Below are 23,279 nucleotides of genomic sequence, written 5' to 3' on the forward strand. Positions count from 1 at the left end.
TTCATCGCGACCGTATGTCCATGCGACTCCTGCTCGGCTCGGTTCGGCTCTCGCTCGTGAATTTTCGGCTTCACCGCGTTACAGTTCGACGCTTGACCTTGAGGTCCCGCTGCGACTTGCGACGCGCTCGGCTGCCGCTCGTGTATGTTCGGGTTGGGTTCGTGACTCTGAGCCGTTTTATCTTGAGACTCGGGGACGACAAATTGCATAGCGGGCGCGTTCGTCTCGCGATCGTGTTTGTTCGGCATATCTTCGGGTCTCATGTACGCCGACGCCACGGCCGACGCGCTCGCGCTGCTCGGCTGAGGTGGGTGCAACGCCCGATTCCCGCGCATATTTCGTTGTTTACATTTTTTACCCTCTTCATGATTCACAATCGTAATATCCGCGGTCTCGATGTTCTGCTGGGATGATGTATTCTTACTACCCTCAACATAAATTGATGTTCTCGTTGCTGTTACCTCGTTTTTTAATAATTCAAACTCAGATTTCAACGGTTGTATCTGTTCCACAGTCACATATTGTTCCTTGATTTGCTTAATATCACCTTGCATTTTTAATAAGTCTTTGAGAAGCCGCGTAACATCTACGTGGTCGAACAGTACTGGTGGCAACTTTTGCAAATCCCGTGCCACAAAAATTGGTATTTCTTCGGGATCCGTTTCTTTGAGCAAACAAATAATATCATCAATCTCACGGAGAGTTTTACCATCACGTTTTCTTGTCTTTTTGCGCCTTGTTGTCGAAATTGACTCGTATAGCAAATCTTTTGCATTTTTCACTTCGTATTCCGAGAATGCACTAATACATATTCGACTAATGCTCTCTTCATCCATCACATCAATCTTGTTGCAAATAAATGCAAGGACTTCATTAATAACAACATTGCAGTTATTACACTTTACCACCGTCGACATTTTTGATAGCGCACGGAGGCGGTCGCGCGTCCGTACGCAACGCGTGTGCGTATGCTAACACGGATTACTAATTATAATTACAGTTTTTTATTTCAAACTACTCATTTTCGGAATCCGAGATTAGCTTATAAATCGGCTGGCATTCTTAAGAAGAAGTGTTCACTGCCGATCCTTCCAGCGATCGCTTATGGCTTTCTGTACAAACATTACCGGATGGAATTGTGACAGATTTGCAGTAGTTACAATTTCTATACAAATAAAAAGGCAAGAACCCAGGCCAGAAGAAGAATAAGTAAGATTTAAAAAGGACAACCCTTTTTAAATGTAAGTTCAGTACAGTTAGGCGATTTGAACAGCGTAAGTACTCGAAGAAATACTGTCTAAGAGGCAAATTTTGCAAAGAACTTTGTACGTACCAGTAAGCCCATGAGGTAGATGTATTTGTTGAGAGGGTCCTCGTACCGGTCGATGGACAGCTTGCACATCTGCACTTGCTCCTCTTGGCTCTTCACCCTCGCTGGCAACAGGCCGTGGATACCCAAAGTCTGCCGCTCTTCGATTGTGAATGCCATGCCCTGTAACCAACACAAAACGGATCTTTAAAAACTAATTTATCGAGTAGAATATCAAAGAAATCTAGTGATCCGACAGAGGTCATCTCGAAATCGTATTTTTTTGATCGGCAGAAGAGTAGATTCTTTACTTAGAACTTCTAAATTTAGAAACCAAACGAAATATGAATCATATTTCTAATGTATACTGGATGTTATGACGTCTCTGCTAGTTTCGGGAAAACACACATTTTAGGACACTATTCCGTTTTATTATAATTTTGGCATCAATCCAACTCTATTGAGTCTCTCTATTGGTCATCGCTTAACAACTAAAATCGATAATGTTTGTTATCTGAGAATACTGTTGGAGTTGTTATACGTTGAGCGCGAAATTACGCTGCTCTTTCATGCAAAATGAACTAACAGTTCGTAGTACTAGTCTATGTTCTGTACTAACAGACATATGACTAAATTATCAAGTTCAAATTAATTAAACATCAGAAATAGGTCCAAGCGTTTCCTAGAACTTGCAAAATAATCAGACCAACATTACTACATTGTTCGGTAGGTACGTGATTGACTACTTCCCTCTCGGCAGTCTCGGCTCGAGTCAACGCTCCACTGCGGTATTATTTTACCGCAATGGGCATTGCACTACGCCTACACACAAAACATACTTTCAACACTTGATAATTACGGATAAGGACTAGTTATTAATAAATAAATATCATATTCTGTATCACTATTCTGTAACCTATGTATGAGTCATAGTTATTTACCACCCGATTTAATAAAAACCATAGTGATACCAGTTGTTAAAAATAAATCTGGGGACATGTCGGATCTGGGCAACTATAGGCCGATATCCTTGGCCACCATTATAGCTAAAGTACTTGATAGATTGCTTGAGATACAGTTAAATAAACATCTTCAAATACATGACAATCAGTTTGGGTTTAGGCCCAAACTCTCAACCGAATGTGCAATTATGTGTCTCAAGCAAACTGTCAGATATTATACAGATCGGGGAACGCCAATATATGCGTGTTTTTTAGACCTTTCTAAGGCTTTTGACCTGGTTTCCTACGACATACTCTGGAAAAAGTTAAAAGAGGAGAATACGCCTCCAGAAGTCATAAATATCTTTAGGTATTGGTATGGAAACCAGGTCAACAATGTAAGGTGGGCAGGGCAACTGTCTGATTCGTATAAAATGGAGTGTGGTGTGAGGCAGGGAGGGTTGACCTCTCCTGTACTCTTTAATTTATATATTAATGCACTGATTGTCACGCTCAGCAACGAACATGTCGGATGCCATATTGATGACGTATGCGTCAATAATCTCAGCTATGCTGACGATATGGTGCTGTTGAGCGCCTCAGTCTGTGGTCTAAGGAGGCTGCTTTGTTTATGTGAGGGGTATGCACAAACCCATGGACTTAAATATAATGAAAAAAAGAGCCAGGTTATGGTCTTTAAATCCGGAACTAAATATCCCACCAATATTCCCCCGCTAAAAATAAATGGAACCTCCTTAGAAAGAGTAGATAGTTTTAAATACCTAGGTCATGTGGTTGCCTCAGATTTACGTGACGACATGGACATGGAACGGGAACGAAGGGCTTTATCGGTAAGAGCTAATATGGTATCTCGTAGGTTTGTACGTTGCTCCACTGGTGCTAAAACAACCTTGTTTAGAGCGTATTGCACAACATTCTACACGTGCAGCCTATGGATTACATATACTCGAAGATCGTACGAATCCCTTCGGATCCAGTATAATAATGCGTTCAGGATGCTGTTGGGGTTGCCGCGTTATTGTAGTGCCTCCGGCATGTTCGCGGACGCGCATGTTGACGGTTTTAGCGCGATAATGCGAAAACGCATCGCTTCAATGGTCAGCAGAGTACGCGCCAGCACCAACAGCATCCTGAACATGATAGCTTATAGGGTAGATTCCCCGTACATGAATAATGTTATAAGACTTCATGTCTAATCTATTCTGTATGTTGCTGTATTTTTATATGTTTATATTGTGATTGTGACTTACTAACCATATTATTCATGTATTACTAACAAGTGGATTATGTTATCTTAATAAATAAATTAAATTAAAATATTACATAGATTATTGCAAAATATAATAATAACGTGGTTTTGTTCGGAAGTTTTTGCACGGAAACACAATCAGCTGTTAGCTCGTGACATAACGAAGGTGACCGCTTCTATACGACCTTCGATTCTGCATCGTACAACTATACGACCGTAAACCTTTGACATAAGGCTCACTTTCCCTTAAAGATGGATTATCGGATTACTAATGTGTGTGAGATGTTTTGACTATCATAATGTGAAACTTTCCACTTGTATTGTGATAGGTATTTTACTGATTTGTTATCATTAATATTGGTTGGACACGGCTTAATTTAGGTCAATCGACATTGCTAATCATTATGATTGTAATCTATGTCCTTTAATTCATCTGTAAAAAATACAAAGCCTTCTGCCTATATAGCTACGTATATTGTAAATTAAACTAGATTAATTAGCTCTACCCTTCGCATTGCTGTACCGTAAACCAATTTAGGATAATTAATATCGAGTTCCAAAGACGTTCGACCTTCAAATGCGAACTTACAGGTTCAGTGAATAATTTATTGCGTAATTTGTAAGTACCAAGTCGAGTTTGTAACAATTCGTATCCATTGGATTCTTGAACAATCATTTGTATGGAAAATGTAGAGTCCGCTCATAGTAACAAAATAACGGAAACTTTGTTGCTGCCTGAATATTTACACACTGAACTTCTGTGAATGAGTAAAGTATAGGTCAAATTAAGGTGTATAATGGAAATAAGAATTCTGTTTGACACAAAAAAATATCAGTCTGGCAACTCAGATATAATTGTAGCTTCTAAGAATTTTCACACGATGCTTTAAGCTTCAAAATGTATGTTGGTAAGAGGAGTAAAAAATATTAGAGTATTTAGTGTTTAGATGGAAATAAATCAAAATCGTCTACCTAAACCATCGATGTTGATTGCTATAAAATTGTGAGTTGGACAGACCCGTGAGTCGGCGGAGGCGATGCACTCGGACACGGCGAATATTTCCCGCCGCGGCGTCAGCTGCCACCAATCCCTCTCCATGTTTAAACTACAGTCCAAAAACTATCTCACTGTCACTTGACACCCATAGCAACACAGTACTCACACATGCACCACACTTGTTAAAAACATCGCAAGTGGCTATTTCCTCTTCAAACGCTGGTTTAATAAAAGACTTCGACGTGCGTTATTGTTTTCAAATATTGTTCAAAATGCGTTAACAAAAGTAAGTCGTCATACAAAACTCCAATATACTATTATCTAAATGGAAAACGATTTTCAATTTTCAACATCGCCGACGACGACTTGCTGCATTTGCACTGCAAGCAGTGAAGTCCAAGGAACGGTTATTATTTATTAGTATGTCGGCCCCGGTGTCGATCAATACTGGTATAATATCACTAGACACGGTCGTAGCGACAGCGCCTATTCATTTTTTATTAGATCATAGGAACGACTAAAGCTTTTCAAAAATTCTATAAATTCTTTGTTTGATTTGTCAGAGACCTAATCGCTAATTTTGCATTCAATTTTAAATGTAAACACATCCTACTTCATGAAATACATACTTGTGTAAATAACGCTGACAAATGTTCCACTACATTAGCCCACTCGTCTCCTCGGGGTACGTCTAGTACCGTACCATTATCGGTTCCAAGATCACTACCATCGTCAGCTCAGCCGATACGATCACAAATTGCCCCAATTACATCGGTAATCATCAGCCTTCAACTTGACGCCGAGTGCCGGCGGCGACACTTGTTCCATGTTCTGATCTTGCCTTATTTGGTCTGATCGAATCATTTTGTTTTTATCAATTGAATTGGCTCCGGTTCCTTTGAGCGAGAGGTTTCGCAATCGAAATACAGCCAGCATTGACACTAATTTGATCGTCATTGATAGATCTTACAGATTAACATTGTACACGCTTTGTCGTGATTTATTTTCGTACAAATATAAAAGTAAACTGCAAAACTAAAGTTTCTGTTAGGTCAAGCTCAGTTTAGCCCGTACGTTATCAAGTTTGTTGGCAAACCTAACATGAATTTACAAATTCATAGGATACAAATCCGGTGAGCAATCAAGAGAAGCAAACAAAACTGGCGGCGGCCAGGTCAACTGGCAAACATCGTAATTTTTCGAGCGAATAACTTGTGTACGAACTCTACTTGGCTGGTTGACTTTCATTTTAAATTAAGTGAATGATAAATGTTTTAAAAACTAATTTATGTCTAAAAAATATGAACAGTGCATTAACACCAATAATATCGCGTTTTAAAACTAGGACTTTTAGACGCGAGCGACCATTTTTCAAAGTTTTTTTTTTTATCAGACAGCCGACATTTTTGTTGTTACGATGATGGCATAAAATGCGTCGTGCGACTACACGCAGCGATCAATAAACCTTCAAGCCTTTTTCTATTCAGTGGTGCCTGGTGCCGACCGATTCTCTGAATCACGGGATTTTTGTACTTTCCCTCTACCTATAAAATATAATACCAGCACCACGTCAATCAAGCGTGTGAATAGCCATACAGAAACCTTACATTATAATAGACTCAAAGAAAACTCGTTTCATGTCAATATATCTAAAAACTCATATTTTTTTCTAATGTGGAACATAAAACGATGATTTTCATCGTAACATAATATTATTGTTTATTGCTTCACAGAATACCCAAAGCGAATTTGTTTTTCTTTAACAACAAACAAGCAACTGTCTTGTAGATAAATTGCTAATTCTCTTGCTCAATTAATCTACGGACTAGATCATTAAGGAACAGACTTTTTTGGGACTTTATAATGGAATGTAATTTATACTCTATTTTTCTCAGATCTGTAATTAAGAAAATGAATTAATGTCGGGAAAATCTTTGTTATGAAATTTCAGATAAAAAGATATAAACTTATACACAAATGAAATTACAAAAAAAAAGATAAATAGTCCATTGTATTATAGAACAGACATTATAATCTGTGGATTTAAGTATGAAACGACACACTCTAAAATGTACAGCTATTTAATTTGAAGCCTACTCACATAGTATTAACGTGGATATTAACAATGCCGGCACAATTATGTACGTAATCCAAATGGCGCAAATGACATACATTCAGGTCTAAATTACGCTGAAATAAATATGTCTGGATTTAGTATGATAACATGCCTTGTATAAACATGGGAGTAGGTATTATATCGTAACTCAAACAAGCCCATATGATCAAAGGGAATTTTGAAGGAATCAAGAACCGTTACAATGAAGCAACCTAATGACGTCACAGCTTAGGGAGATCACAACCAAGATATCATGAATCAATAACTAATGAGCCTACCATCACTTCCAAAAGGAATAATTTCATTGTTGAGGAAGTGTGAAACCGTATTCCACAACTGCAATTATATTACTCTACGATTAGGTAATATAATATGACAACGTATTTTTTTTAATTGGAAAAATAAATTTTACCACTAACAATAGTTTCTGCTGTCTTAAAATTGATCTAGCATGATACCTAGTTAATTTGGTGTTATGAGAACAGACTCGTGTTTTTGTTCACATTTCACAATGTGTCATGGTCATACTTCTTGCCTGAAATTTACAAATTAATCATTTATGTTTTTCTTTGGCATCGCACTGCATAAATTAGGTTATTCTGTGATTAATTAATTCCACTTTTGTATTTGAAATTGATAACCGATTTGAACTAATAGTTTTTGTACAAAACGTACTAAGACTACTACTATTGATAGTACTAAAATACAGTACTATCTTGAGTAAGTTTTCAAAGAGACTTTGAGGTGGCGGACAATGCGGCCCAAGTAATTTAATCCCTTTTGAAGATCTCATCAAAGGATGAGACTAAGTTATACTCTTTAGTTTCCAAATCAGCTCTTGAATTTCAATGAGAACTCGACGACATGACAATTCTCATTAACTCCCTCGCGCTTGACGTTACATAATTATTATTTCTAGGGAACTTCATTTATGAATAACTTTTTCCTTTTGGGGTAGAAAATGTATTCGTCATTTTTTTATCTTTAGGACTTTTTAAATATTTTAAATTAATAAAATAACAAGCATTGAAAGCCAACATTAACATGAATGCCATCAATAGATGTAAAACATTGTAAACTTGTTTATAGGTATTTACTTGGCAATTACGCGTTGAAAACACGACTTTAAGACGACGCAAAGACGTGTTTGTTTTATATAGGTATAGGTACAATAAACCTATAGGTACCATGATCGAGAGGGGAGAATTTGGCAAGTTGTCAAATGCTTCACAAACCGTTTCAACGGGAGCGCGCTTCGTAGAGCTGTAATCTTGTACATACATATACGATTGTATTTGTATATACTTTGCAATCAATGTTACTTTGTCTTTATTATAATTTATGTTCTGAAGTTCAAGTTCAAAAACTAGTTTTTAATATATACTAGCATAGCATTCGCTAGCGGCTCTGCCCGCCTGGTATATAGCCAAACCAACCCTGTTTCTTTTAATACCTGCAAGGGCATGTACGAAGTTTCATGTTGAACGGTAAAGTGTTTTTCACGTAAATACGTAAAGAATAAACTTACATTCATAATGTTATTAGGGATTATTTATATACTTTAAACCAAGTACACAGTAATATTGTTTGTTTAGCTAATGCGCTGTGTTGATTGTGCACCGTGTTGTTGACAGCTGACTCAGGATACGAATAGTCACTCTCATATATATTTTTAATGGTTTTTCCTTATAAACTATTGCTTCTATAATTTGCGGTTTACCTGGAAGTTAGATTCCCGTGTAAATTGTTTTGCAAAATAACATAATTAAGCGTGAATGATGTCGCAAACAAATTTCGTTAGTTTTTTGTTGCCTTGAAATGATTTCGACGTGAAGGGTGGTCACCTATTTTATCTGGCATATGTTATTCGAGACAAACAAAGCGAAATAAATCATTGTTTTGCTCACATCTGTGGCACCGCTCAAAGAAAATATATCGCTCTCAAATAGTTATTCCAATATTGAGGAGTAGTTCGTGAAATAATATTAAACGTACCGAATTTCGGTCTGCGAAATTCCAAATAGGACAGCTTTGAAACGAACCTTAATTAAAAGCTGCGATGTCAAATGCACGCGAAATTGGTTTTTGGCCACTAACAATTATAGTAGGTTAGTTAGGTATACGGGACGATAAAATCAGTATATGGTTTTTTTATGAATTCTATATTCTATAAAGCTAGGATCTACTCTTTAATATAATATAATTGCAGCAAACGACATTACGTATTACGTTTGTCAAATGTAGAAACGAGATAAATAGCAGGACAGTCGACGACGATATCGCAATAAAAAGTAATATAAAAAATGATTTTTTTATGTTAAGTCGCCTCTAACTTTAGTGTTATTTAACTTTCAAAGAAGAAATTAATTTGCGGTTTCAAATTAATGCCGGGATGATCCATCTTTGTTAGAAGCGTTTACTTTTATTAATGTTCAGAAAACATTTCTGAATGACGGACGTTTTGTGAAAATTTTGAAAAAAATTAATGTAACATTTTACATATGGCTCTACCTACATCCATTCGTACTTAATATACTAATGTTAAAATTGAGAAAACAGCTTACTTTCCTTATTTTTAAGGAAAGGACAGAGTTACTTTTATAATAAGCAGAAATATTTGATAGAACTGAACCATAACCAATAAAACTTGAAATATATCAAAAAAACTGTGTTTAGTTTGGATAGAGCAATTTAAATCACGTCTCCTACATAAGCGCAAAACAAGACAATGCAAGGATTTGTCGGGCGTGCCGGATAGCCTAGATCTTAGGCCACCTAGATATAACAAGGCTGCTGACAATGTTTCAGTAATGTTATGACCTAGTTACTAAAACAGTAATTATTTTAAATGATCAGTTCGCAACGAATACGTAGAGATAGCCACTCTTATATTATATTTTGTTATACCTATATTTTGTTATACCTGTAACAACATTAAATAAATATTCTATTCTATTCTATTCTATTCTATATCTCACACCGGTTTTTCATTACTAATATAATTTACATTAAAAAAAATTGTATTATCATTTGATTTGAATAACATTAACACCGCACTGTTGACAACAGTCTTATAACCACAATAATATCAACGTAATATTGCGGTTAGAAATTACAACTTTGACCCAAAAAAGTTGTTACAAAAAGGAACACCACAACACACACGGTTTGACTGCGTGAAGGTTGCACCTCTCTCATGGCTTTTATAACACCTGAAGCATGGTTATCACGTTGCCATGGCAACGACAGGCCGCCCTACAAATATAAGTGCGGCTTAAGGCGCGTTTCAGGATTACACAGCCGATGATTCAATTAACGTCGACATGCTAACGCCCCACCGTGAGCGACGCGCTCAAATGTAATCAACTTTTTGAAATGTTGGTTCCGGATGTACCTATAACTTCACACCTTGAATTCGTTATGGGATGTCGTAACTTGGCATTTTATCTTTAAGATAACATTGTTCACTAAGTAATTGTAATAATAATTACAGCATATTATCTAAGGAACTGGTCCACATAACATGTCTCATTTTATAACAGCCTAATTATTTTTACATACATACTTGCAATAGTTTTGCATCTACTTTGGATTCTTCATGTCTGTTCTCCCATAGAGCGGAGGTGAATGATCCCTAGTAGATGCCCCATCACTCTCTAGATTAAAGTTCTCAAGAAGGCCTCTGCACGTTGGACCTGTGTCCCCGTTCACGCCTTTAAAAAGGACCGGGTCTCTTCTCTTGAAGTTAACCCGTGAATGAAAAAAGAATTACAGCATATAAATGCTCATTGCTCTGCCTAAACAGGCATTATATTTGACTATAACTCTAATAGGTTTTTCAGGTTTGAATAACCTTACACCTCAGGATATTAAAAATACACGAGTCTACATTCGCTAGCATTGTTCAGCTATGTAGGTAAATAGGAACAAAGGAGACGGGAAAATGTAACCTTCATCAGAGAGTTTACTTTTACCGGGAAAACATAATAAAGCTACGAGATAAAGCCGTTGTTTCACGTCAACACTTCGTCTTCCCCGAGTTGAATTGTAATTGCTTTTCTTGTGTACAGTATAAATATACATAAACTTGGATCAGGGGGTTAATTTTGAGGTACATATTTTTAAAACCAATATTTTTCTCTTGTTAAAGAATGGAATGTACCTAGAATATTGTGTAAGAGATTTGTAGGTTAAAATGTGAAAGCATATTTCTTTTTTAAAGCGAACTGGGTGTAATTCATAGGGACTAATAAGAACCAGTCTGTTGTAAGCCATACATCTTGCAAGCTTGAGTGCTTGCACTCAGAGCACGCCTATTAGGTATCGATCTTTTCCCGTAACTTTCACAATATTAGCACTACCGCTACTAGATATCGGGCACTCAAACAAATCCCTTTTATCTCGTATTAAAATGTTATATTTAAGCAGAGTTATCGTAATCCCCTTGAATATGATTAAAAACTTGCAATTTATTATCTGTGCCGCTAGTGTCATGACCCAAATTGATAGGCGACCGTCAGTCTAGAACAAAGAACTACGTAATTTTTATCTATTACGTCAATAAAACGTCTTTTCCTTTAGCCGACGCACACTAATCTGATTACTTACCGGTGTATGTTCCTACGTCACTTTAGATCTGTTATAGAACCGCTTACAGGTGATTCAACTATATAGGGATTATGTTTTTGGGCGATGCGAAAAAGGATTTATTTGATAAACCAATTACTGAGGTTTAGGAACGTATGTTGAGTTGCTCTGAAGTGACCTACATAACGTATTAAACGGTTTAAGTAAATAAGTGTGAGTAGATGCATCTAGAGTGTAAAAACGAATTAAAAATAAAAAGAGAAGCTATGTACCGCACGATGTAATTAAGAATTCAGCAACTTCAAAAGAAGCGTAGGTCATGAACTCCAAAATGATTGGTAGCTTGCACAATAAAGAGAACAGAATAAAGTTGTTTAAATCTATTCCTTAGAGACCTCAGAGAGGCTTACCACAATCTTTTAAAGAAGGATTGTTACAGTTGATGAGAAGAGAGGCCACCCTACTTCGTGTGGTGTTGCTGTCCTGCTTCCACAACTTAAAAATAATCGCCCGCTATTCTAGAGGCTTACACAACTTCCCAGTTTTATTTCATTTTTCTTTTAGCTTATACGGAACAAAGGAAGCTTTTGTAGAACGTTCATATAATAAAGCTTATTCAGGCCAGACCTAAACTTGTATAAAGATCTGGAATTAAGATTAAACCTTGTTACTATATAGTTATTATATTTTGTATATCTCTTCGCCTTTCATTACGCAAAATGAATTTACGTACCATTTTGGTTAACTAATTCTAGCAACAAAAACATGTAAAACCAAACATCACTCCGTATTGGACGAAATGTTCTGTCAAAGAAAAGGAATCGTAAAGGCCCAATTCCCAAGCCTGTAGCAATTTAAACGTATACAATTGCTTCAGTGAGCATAGGAAATACAATTATCATACGGTTCGAAATACCCGAGGCGTGTAAAAGGATATAGGTTTTGCGTAAGTCGGGTACAAAGTGATGCTTCCACAAAGGAAGAATTCTAATCTAAGCGGCGCCAAGAAAACTATTAGGTACAGGGGATGGGAATGACGTCACATTCTTGACCCTGGATGTCGTGCCATACCATGGAAAAGCATTCCTATGTTTCTTACTTCCCACATTCTAATAAACGAGCGAGGACTTTAAACTATTGCGTTTAGAGACTCAAGATGACGAGACACAAATCACGCACAGTCATGCATTGATGACGACACTATAAAAAGGTTTTTAGGTATCCAATTGATGACTAAAAAGGATGAGTTTTATAACTTTTTATACCTCCGAACGTATGTTAAATTTTTAACCTGTTTTCGTTTAAATACTTGAATTTTATTAAAACTTCACCCTTCGGTAATAATATAATAATCCAGAAAGCCTACACAAAAATATTTGTTCTTTAATCTTCAAGTACTTAGCAACTACCTACAGTACAAAGTTTAAAGTATGTGGTTTTGTCATAACTCAGAAACTTGCGATGTTAGAAACTATCTCTGGCAAAAACTTGAAAACATTAATTAGCGTCGGCGTACAAAATAATTAGCAGTCCCCTCTTTGTTTATGCTGATATTTAACTAGTAAAAGTGGTTTTGAAAAGGCTATTGGGTCGGACTGAATGCAGAAGGTAGAGAACCTATAACTATACCACAACTTCGATTCAGCAATAAACCGCCAAAGGTTGAATTGATTGATTGATTGAAAAATAGCTTTGAATTTGTTTTATAATAAGGGTTTTTGAAGAGCGGAAAAGTTTTTTTTTTTTTTAGGATATACTGTCAAATTATATTAAAATTTCCGAACTACTGAACTAGGTTGACTTCTATTTTAGAAGTCGGAATAACATTTTCAAATTTTCTTTTTTTTTATGTTAAAATTTTCGAAAGTCATGCTTTATTACAATTTATTTGCCGTAGCTATGGCGTCTGTAACAATCTATCGATTTATATATTATTGACGCTCCAATAAAGCAATTTCTGTGAATTTAAATAATTATCATTAATTTTATAGAGGTAGTTTTCCAACACACGCAATGTAACCTTGTTATAGCTATCGTTGATAAGTTAACCATTGTTATTACACTTAGATTATAAAGAATAGTCTGCGATATGATATCCAAATCAGATCTATTGAGATTAGCTGATCGACCATCCGATAAAACTATTCAACGATAGTTAGTGGTTGTGTACTACTTCCGTATGGACTATCATTGCAAACAATCAACTATTTTGAAGCCTACGCAGACAAAGAGACATTTCAAATATCATTTATTCTTAGATAAGGAGACATCTAACGGAATGCTATCCAGACCCACAGCGAAGAGCCATTACATTTTGTATTGATATTTATGCAAGTGGTTTTTTTTTCAAAGGTTTAGATAATCTTAAATCTTGCAGCAAAAATCTAACGAGACTGTAGCATGTGGCTTCCTGGAAAATATGGGAGCATTCAAGCAGGGTTTTTTTTATTAAAAGGAAAACTAAAGGCCGCAAAATAATACTGTTTGTCACTTCAGCAGAATTGTGTTAATGTAAGTAATATTAGAATTATTATCGCCATATATTATGGACGATCTATGAATTCCACTTCTCTTGTGAATTCAAACACCTGTTTCGTATTATTATTCAAGAAACTTCTAAACTTTAACCAACTTCAAAAAGAGAAGATTCTCCATTTTGGTATAGTTCGACATATCTGATTTGCATTATTTCCAGCGCGTTGCTTCCATAAAAAAATATGTGATTCAACCTGTGGGCTTCGTAGAAAAGTTACAATACTGCAAGCAGTAAAAGTTGAAAGTATTTTAAACGGATGTATACGTAATAGAATTCGTTGTAATCAGTCAATGTCGCGGACCGCGGTGATTGAATCGATCGCGCGCAAGGTCGGGGCTACCGTCAGGTGACCGTGTCACACAACATTCAAATTATAAAATGTCATTATTAATGATGGCTGTAAACAAACAAGCCGCTTTGGGAACACTGGGAATAGTGCCAGTCGTGTGATATGTGCTTTATTTAATTTTAGTACCAATCAAAATGTATTACTACCTATACATTATTACTTACTTTAAATAATAGCCCAAAACGTATTAGTGTGACAGTTTTGTCTTGACTAGTGTCAATAAATTATCAATGTCATTATGCTTAACACGACTAGGACCACTACGACATATACGAGTCTTTGAGCTAACAAAGGAGAGAATTGACTAATGGAATTCGTCGTACATAAATAAATTATTTAATAAGGATGTTAAAGGTTTAAAAAGGGCAAGTGGTTGGTAGACTCAATTACCCCTAAAGTTAAGCCCAGGAAGGGTTCAGGGTTCAGTCCCTTTTCTGCCTGTTTGTGTGTCTTTCTACCCTGTCCCACCTCGAAACTATTCGATGAAAACTTCCACGGTTTCCAAAATGAAGAAAGTCCTTTTCTACCGATGGTATATGCGATGCTGTTACTGGTTGGAAATCAGACATCAAGGCTTCCCAAGTACCCATTTTAATTCGATATCAGTAAAAATTGAACGTAATGCGACTCATCCACGAAGGTTTAGTTCTCACTAGCTCTACGTATCGATGTCATCAAACAGATTGTGACGTCACAATGACTGTAATAAGACCCCCACAGTTGGTCATTATGACGCACACAGTGAGCCATCTATCTATGATGACGATCAAAGCATTGTTAGTTTAGAATATTTGAATACAATAGGGACATAAAAAAATACTGCACTTATACAAACAAAATACATGAAATAACCAACAAATCTTTTGGAAAGTATGGCTGTTTAAAAGGTTAATAAGGACAGGGTATTCAGGGTATACGTTATAAAACTAGTCTGAAATTACTAGGAAAGACTGGACCTTCACACACTAACAGCCACTTAACATTAATCGATTAAATACATACACTAACGAGTAGTAACGAGCTAGGTTTTACCTCCATCTATCAACACATTTTCTAATAAACCTCCTTGTATAAACTGGATCATATCTAGACGAAGGTAAACTTATAAATCAAAACTCTTTAGTTTTATAGGCAGCTAGAGGCGAGGTTGTGTTCATGACCAAGTACTGGTGACCTTGTGGACGTGTGTGACGTAATGACACACCCACCAACCAAGCGTGAGGCATCTATGGACTGTACGTGACTGTACAAAACACTACCGTTATTTGTACGTGAATGTATACGAGTAATTATGAGATAAGTGTATTTACAGATGTGTGCATGATAGGTCACTAACTAATCGCATTGCGACAGATTTCGATAGGTTTTACAAATTTACGTGAGAGTCCAACGAGTGAGATGGCTTGGAGTTTGATCCATGTTGTAATCCATGCTGTCAGAAATAAACAATAGGTATAAGCTGGGATATTTATTTAAAACAATATTGTACCAATTAAGAAGATTCTTACTTATCCTTGTAAAAAAAAATATACTTAACTGATTTTCAATCTAATGATATTCGACTTTCGGTTTCAATTACAATGACCGTACTAACTACACTAGCTTTGTAATTGTGTATGTAGTTATACAAAACTGTTGCTAAGCATTGGGTATCCGGAAATCCTTTGTCGTTATTCTAGGATTACGTAGACGACATTTTTGAGGCGCCAGTAATACGCAAACTATTGATCTGAATAAGACACCACTAATCTGCTAGTAATATAAGCGTAGAAAACGAGAAATTCACATTCATTCGTATATTTTCTTTCACAAAAAAAAACAACTGGTTTCTATTTCATTAGTTAGAAATACAGTTCAACTGATATTGGTATTCGATCTCCTTTCACACTTTTTTACGTTGTAAGAAAGGAGGTCTATCAAATTTTATTACATTGAACGAAGCAAATAAATAAAGCGATTGTAAATAATAAACTATAAAATCGCTCGAGCAATTTTATAGAGCAATCTTCTCGCAAGATGCAGGCAAGCGGCTTATATAAGGCTCTTAAAGTCTTACGGAGACAATGCCAATTGTGTCGTCAACTTAAGCTCTAAGAACTTTGAAAGGACTTTGAGTGAACGTGAATTTGAACAATCTATTTACAATGTATTTGTAGGTAAACTTAAGTTTTGTGATCAACAATAATGAACTTGTAGTTTTGTGTCTTAGTATTGTGTTTTTCCTCGTTATAATCGTAATACATCTATTAGATATCATTAAATTAATGACATCAATCGAGTAAAGGAGCAAGGATATTTGGTGCAGGTATATTTGAATGATGCATTATGAAGATAAATGGGCACATTTCGTTAAATTTCAGAAACATAATGTTAAAGTCTTGGGCCTAAAGTTTACTTTACGTTTACGGAACTATGACGATTACCACTTCAAAAAAGTACGTTCAAGAGTTATTTACGTCTATATTAACTGTACTTCGACAAGGTTCAACACGACTTAAACGTTTTTAAACGAAAACAACTTTGACGACAACAAAGAAACTATACATGTTGTATGAAATCTACAGAAGTTTTGAACAGTTATGACACGTAGAGCAATTACAAGTTATAAAAATGCTTATTTGAAATAAAACCTTTTTGATTTTGATTCTATGGTAACAACTACTTAGACGTACCTATATTTTATTATCAGAATCATTCTTCCTAGCACGTGTCGTTTGTTTTAATCCAGCTGGCACAGGTTGCCTAGGAACCAAATAGTGCCGACAGACCCAAAATAGAACTGTGTATTGATTATACACCGTTAATAAACAAATGCTCCGATCTAGAGAATAAAGTGTTGTATTAGCTGATGTACTATTCTTTTTGAATAATGCTTCTTTCATATTTTAGCTTTTATAGATTTTGTCATGTTCTCGTATTTGGAATAAATTGAAACTATTTGAAATGAAATTTGAAATATCGTCTATAAAGATGAAACCAGTCGAAATGCTGTACGGGTAAAATATTATCTAAATAACTATAACAATTTTAGATAAATTATAACGGAAAAAATGCGATTTGATACGCTAAAATAAAACAGATGCTTACTAGATATCTAAGACGAAAGTAAAATTCGAAATTAGAAAAGTCTTAATTACTATGCCTGTAGTCATGTCTCATTATAACAATTAGCACTTTAAAAAGTAAGGTGCAAAGTCATTAAATAAATTATTTTGCGCAAATTTCACGGGAATTTTCCTTAATTACGTAGCGTAAACGTAATGTAAAGAAGAGTAGGTAAGTTATGTAAAAAAATATTGAAACGAATATTCTTATAGCCGTTTCAACCCACTCAAATAGTTATTTGAAATTCTGGTGAAATGTTTGTTATGAATCGAATCTAAGTAGAATTTTATTTCACCTCTAAATCTACTGACCATATATTATCCAGGCAAGACTTGAGTTATTATGCTTATAATTTCTTCTTATTTCGGAGTTCAAAAATTTATGATTTGTAATAAATTATATTGTAAGGAATAACTCAACATTTCGGTGTTACATTTTACGAAGCGTAAAAGTTTACAGTTCCAGAGTTATTAGACCTATCAAGAGATTTTACGTCTGTTTCAGTTTAGTTATCACGATTTATTACTTGTAACTAATCTCGTTTCCTTTAAAGCGTCATTTGTTTTTGCCATCTTAGTTATAGTTTACCAATAACTAACATTACTTCCATTATTTAAAAGTAATATTACTTTCCGACATTAAACTTTTACAATAGCGATGAAATATCGATACCCTTATCATTGTCTAGATCTGAAATCTGATAAAATAACAATACCGGGATTGTTTTATTTGCTGTCATATTGCTTAACCATTTTCAGCCGTAATCGATACGGCATGGTGATAAACCTAGCCGGTATTAAAAAAAAAAATTCCCGCTTTTAGGTACAAATAAGGTCAGATGATGGATACCTATAGCTGCAAGCACATTATCCTCCTTTTGCAGCCTGGCAAAAGTAGCGTGAAAATGTGTGTTGTTTTAAAAAGACACTCATATACTTTCGGATTTATAATATAGAATTTTCACCCTTATCAAATAGAGTAAAAACTGAAAATTAGTAATATTCTACACGGAGCTATGAGTATGCAAATAATATCCATAATATTCGAATGTAACACAAGTTCTGAAGGTACATTCAGACGTACACCCCTCTAGGTTCCGAGCCCCTTTTAGGGCGCATTATTGTGTGTCTGGGGAGCCCCTATTCCTCTAAATAAACCCGAGAATGGCTCCCCTTTCAATCGATTTTAAAGTTAGATGCATTCAAATAAAGAGTGAATTTTTATTAACATGTTTAAAGAAGTATAGGTATGCTATTATGAGTATACGTGCTGTTTTAAAGAATACGTTGACGGTATTGTTGTGGACAATACTAAGCAACTGTTGGACAAACAAGTGATTCTTTCCAGTACATTAAAGCTTTAAGAATTTGTCAGTTTTGCTTAGTTTTAAATTGTTATTTGTGGAGGGAAGAACTAGCAACTATTAAATGACATACTTTCTCAAGTAGTAGCATGTTCACAGTAAACAAACTAGGCAATGTTTACAACAAACATTTAAAATGTTTGTCAACGCAGCGTCGGTCGGTCTATGAGAACATATGGTTATTATTAAACGTTCAAGTAGAAGTACTGGTAAAATACATTTTAAATTAATATTTTCTGTAAATTTCTCATGAGGCATTTCTAAAGGGCTTTGATAGAAGAAAAGTCGTTTGAACTCAGTATACCTACGATATTTTTAAAGTTTTGACATTTCTTCTGGATTTTTTTGTTGTAGAATAATAAAAACTGACATCATAAGGTAACTTTAAACCATTTTAAGGTATTGTTACCTAAACAAATATTTTAAATGTCGTCTTTTAAGTAAGTACTTAAGAATTTTATAAGTAAATGTTATTATCAAGGGAATACATGAATCAATTCTATAGCTCTGTTTCGATAGGCCGGAAGCATGCCAACGTCTAATATTTCCTTTACGCAATTGCTCTTGAATAAAATAACAAGTACCTTTAACTCCGAAGCAAGGACATAACTAATTATTAAATTATAATACAGGTGTAAGGGGCTATGAAAATAGTCCAACAATGAATAAAGATTTACTGTAGACAGTGAAACATGCAATAAAGCACATAAGCAATAGTGACAGTCACGGTGATTCATCACAATATTTCACACTCTACACACCTATTTCATCACATATCTATTTATATCTCCAAGGTATATTCTATAAAATAAAAAATTGTACGAGTTAAACAATTAAATGAATTCCTTGTTTACTTGTTTTCGCAAGTTTGTTGACACAACCGAAACCACGTGAACTTTGACGCCGGGTGTAAAGTTCAAAACAAATATTAGCATTACAATAATATGCCGGAAGCAAGCTGACGCCTGCACCTGAAACTGTGGCACTCGACACATACTACACCGCAATGTACACACAGCTCGGATCATACGACTTGCTATAAGAAGCACTTCCGCTAAGTCTCAACCATGACCTAACTGAAAATACTCGGTCGTCGATCTCGCGATCAGTTAAAATATATAAGTTACCTTGTTGAGGCCGGGGTGCCTGAGGCGGTCGAGGCCGGACAGCCGGCTGCCCGCCGTGCCGTCTCCGGAGCCCCACAGTCCCAATACGATCGCGTTCCATCTCGTACGTACACTTCCCTCCGCTGGCCGCTAGCGACTGCTTGGCAGTGCCGGTCGCGCCGCTTGTTTTGTCTCGCTGGGCGGGGGGCGCTGGACTCATCGCGGACTCGCTCCTGGGAAAGCAGGAAAATTTTCAGCGATAACGTAGATATGAACCACACTGCGGTTTCTGCCGCTCGATAAGAGATGGCGCTGAGGCAATGAACTCTGCTTATCGTGGGAATATTTTGAATTGAACATCAGTTATCGACAACGGCCTTTTAGGTAGGGTATTAATTGTAATTAAATAAATTGGATTGTTAGTAAAACATTTAAATAAAATTTTAAATACTTGTTAGGCGAGTACCTACAGCTATTTTTATCACAAAACAATCGATATCTAAACCACATGTAAAATAGAGTGAATATTCAGGTCATTGACATTTTCTTTGGCTATCTGAGGAAGTTGCGGTTTGTGTCGCATATTTGTTGTCAGGCATTTGTCATTATAAACTTGTGTCGAAAGATGTAGGACTACTAGTGTCAGTCCAACCGTGGCGCGGGCTGCACGTGTCCTCATTTGCAAGTAAATAGGATATTATCTCGAATTCAGGACTATTACATTAGTTATTTCTCTCGGGCGGTTCCGAGTTAGTTTTTTTTCAAGTAAGAGAAGGGATGAGCTTTGTAATTTCTGTTTCTAAACAGTGATATTTTTAGTTCTTGCATTCTGTAATCATTCTTTCTGTTATGAACAAAACCATTTACAGCATTCCAATAACAGAACCACGGTTTCTTTAACCCGAACTAATTATGTAACGAAAATAAATGTTATACCACTATACATATTAACATGTAATAGATAGGGTAATTTGAAAGTAAACTATGCGTGCACCCTTTTTCTAAAAGTATAAGAGTTTTTTACTTTTGTTATGCCATTTTCGTGTAAACATGTTACAAGTACTGAAACCAAATTTTAAGAAAAGCAAAATGTAAATTTATATTTCATGAAAAAAATCATGTAATCAAATTACCAGTACTTTCATCTGACGCGGCGAAAGAATATAGGCGCCATCCACATTCCGTTTCATTTAAAATATATAATACAATAGGAATCATTTCAACACGCTAGTTAGTCTTACTACTTAACGGTATCAACATATTGAATACTAACTTCACGCCAATGTTCGGAGTTTATGCACCTTTTAGTATCTTTATATGATATCTTTGAAACACTATAACCATCATCTAATGTGTTTAACACTGAATGATGTGTATTTTGTTTCAAAGAAACAAAAGTCTTGAAGAAACCTGAATGTCAGTAAATTACAATACATAATAATATGGCAACTTTTTGAAATTGAAATCGACAAGACAAAATATCTCTATAATCTATCTAAACTACTTAAAATATGAAGCTTTAAATTAGCCGACTTTACATCGAGACTATCTAAATAACAAAATCTAAGATAGAAGGTCCTTTCCAATCGGACAGTGTATCTAGGTCACAGGTATACGCTGGCTACGGGGCTCCACAGGCTACGACTACCCGCTACGAAGCTCTACGGCCTACCTACGAATCGCGGGACAATCTCGACCGTGGGTTTGACATGGGCAGCTCATAAGAAAACACTATCTGAAAATAAATTACTTCGATGGTCAATTTGTAACAAAACTCATATAAAAGATTTCCCAACTATTCCCGAATATTCTGCAGTTTCTTTGTTTCCGGAAAGTTGTTGTTACTAATTCGGTTTTTGGGAATTTTCAGACAGTGTTCGCTTTGCATCTGATATTTATTTGGTTATATGTGAACAAACATTTGGACGGAAAGTGATATCTGAGTATTAAATTGAATTTCCAGCTAATTCTAAGATTTACTCACTCGCAATAGTCCGAACTATTTATTATGTGATCATCAGTTCCTTTCGAAATTTTATTGCTGTTCAGTTGATTGATTTATCAAGTAATAAATATATTCGTTACTTAATTTACCAAGTGATAAACATTATAATTAAACTTACATCAAAAATACAATTCAAATGTTGTTTACGAACTAAAATTTGCCATTAATGGTCAGCTTTGTCAAAACCGCTTTACCGTAACCTAACCCAAATACGGTGATTTACCATTTACACATTATGAATGACTAACATTAACGAAGGTCACAGGAAAAATCTAGCATGCACTAACAGTGAAAGCCCAACCAATTCCTTCCTTATAACATTTTACTTAATTTACAGACTTGTGATGGTGAATTCAAAAATTTGACTGGTAAAACTAAAGATTAGTTTATCATCATATCAAGACACGTAGATATTTTTTTAAATTAAACAGTAAGGCTGTGTTTCAATACCGCCGTTTCATACCGTGTAGCACATGCTTTACATACACTTTACACAATTTAGCAAATATCTCAAGATTTCGATTTTACAAGTTAGAACAACGGTTTAACTTTATAAAATTGGAATTAAATAAATATACGTATTTAGAAACGTACGAAGTCGAAATATGTTTATTAAATTTATATTTTATAATAATAAGTGTTATATTATGCTTATTGAAAAAAGTCACGGGAATGAAACAATTTTTTTAAAGCCCTTAAGAAGTATGCAGTCTAACAAGCGGCGTAGTTTCTACTTTACCTACACAATATAGCAATTTAAACTACTATTCAAGGAAATGATATTGAACCTTTCTGGAGAGATACGATCCAAGAGTTTTAAAGTACGTTCGCTGAGGAACTCGTCCGCGCTGCGTACTAACTGACCCACAACTACAAACATCAGGAAAAACAATAATAAATAATAATCTCAGGTACTTACAATCACATCATGAAAAAAAAGTATATTTACGATAAAGATTTTATGATTGTATTACATACTAAGCAAAAGCAAACATACTCGAAAATAATGCTCGTGCGTTTTTCATTTTACCACGATTTTTCTTTATTTTTGTCTTTTTTCATTATATTGTTAATGTTTTTTGGTCACTATGGCGATTTTTTTTGTATTTTGTAACTAAATATTTTGCATAACGACAATTTTGAGTGCTTATTAACAGAAATGCTTACCGTTTATTTTTATTTGTGTCAGACGCGCCATTCACTTGACGTGCGTCAATTTGACTGTGTGACTGTGACTTAACAATGCGCGACAGGTATTCCATTTTTGAATTATAACTTTTTAACTAATTATTTTGCACCAATTATAAAGCAAGTAGATTTGTTTAATTTTTGAAAAGTAATTAATATTCTTACAGAATTAAATTAAAATTAAAACATAATTTAAAATAAATAAATTGTCGACGAGCTCAAACGAACTCTAAACGACAACTAAAGGTTGTTGAGTGGGAGCTCTGAATAAATGAGTTATCAATATCAATAAGATGATACGGGGGCAACTATGAACCTGCAGGCATCACGCGGCGCGAAAATAAATAAACCGAGGACGCGTGATCACTGATTACTTGAGTATTCATAAAAATAAACACTACTTTTAA

At 35.3% G+C, this 23,279-nt stretch overlaps 1 protein-coding gene across 1 annotated transcript in view; it reads right to left on the reverse strand.

The window, feature by feature from the left end:
• LOC113492630 (NADP-dependent malic enzyme-like) overlaps positions 1–23,279 on the reverse strand; it is a 41,594-nt gene that overhangs the window by 8,275 nt on the left and 10,040 nt on the right. Inside the window, 3 exon segments of the mRNA XM_026870197.1 lie at positions 1,334–1,492; positions 19,701–19,784; positions 19,786–19,912. Coding sequence (XP_026725998.1) covers positions 1,334–1,492; positions 19,701–19,784; positions 19,786–19,912 — 370 coding nt within the window.

This window comes from Trichoplusia ni, chromosome 4 (assembly GCF_003590095.1).
Source record: "Trichoplusia ni isolate ovarian cell line Hi5 chromosome 4, tn1, whole genome shotgun sequence".
Taxonomy (NCBI): domain Eukaryota; kingdom Metazoa; phylum Arthropoda; class Insecta; order Lepidoptera; family Noctuidae; genus Trichoplusia; species Trichoplusia ni.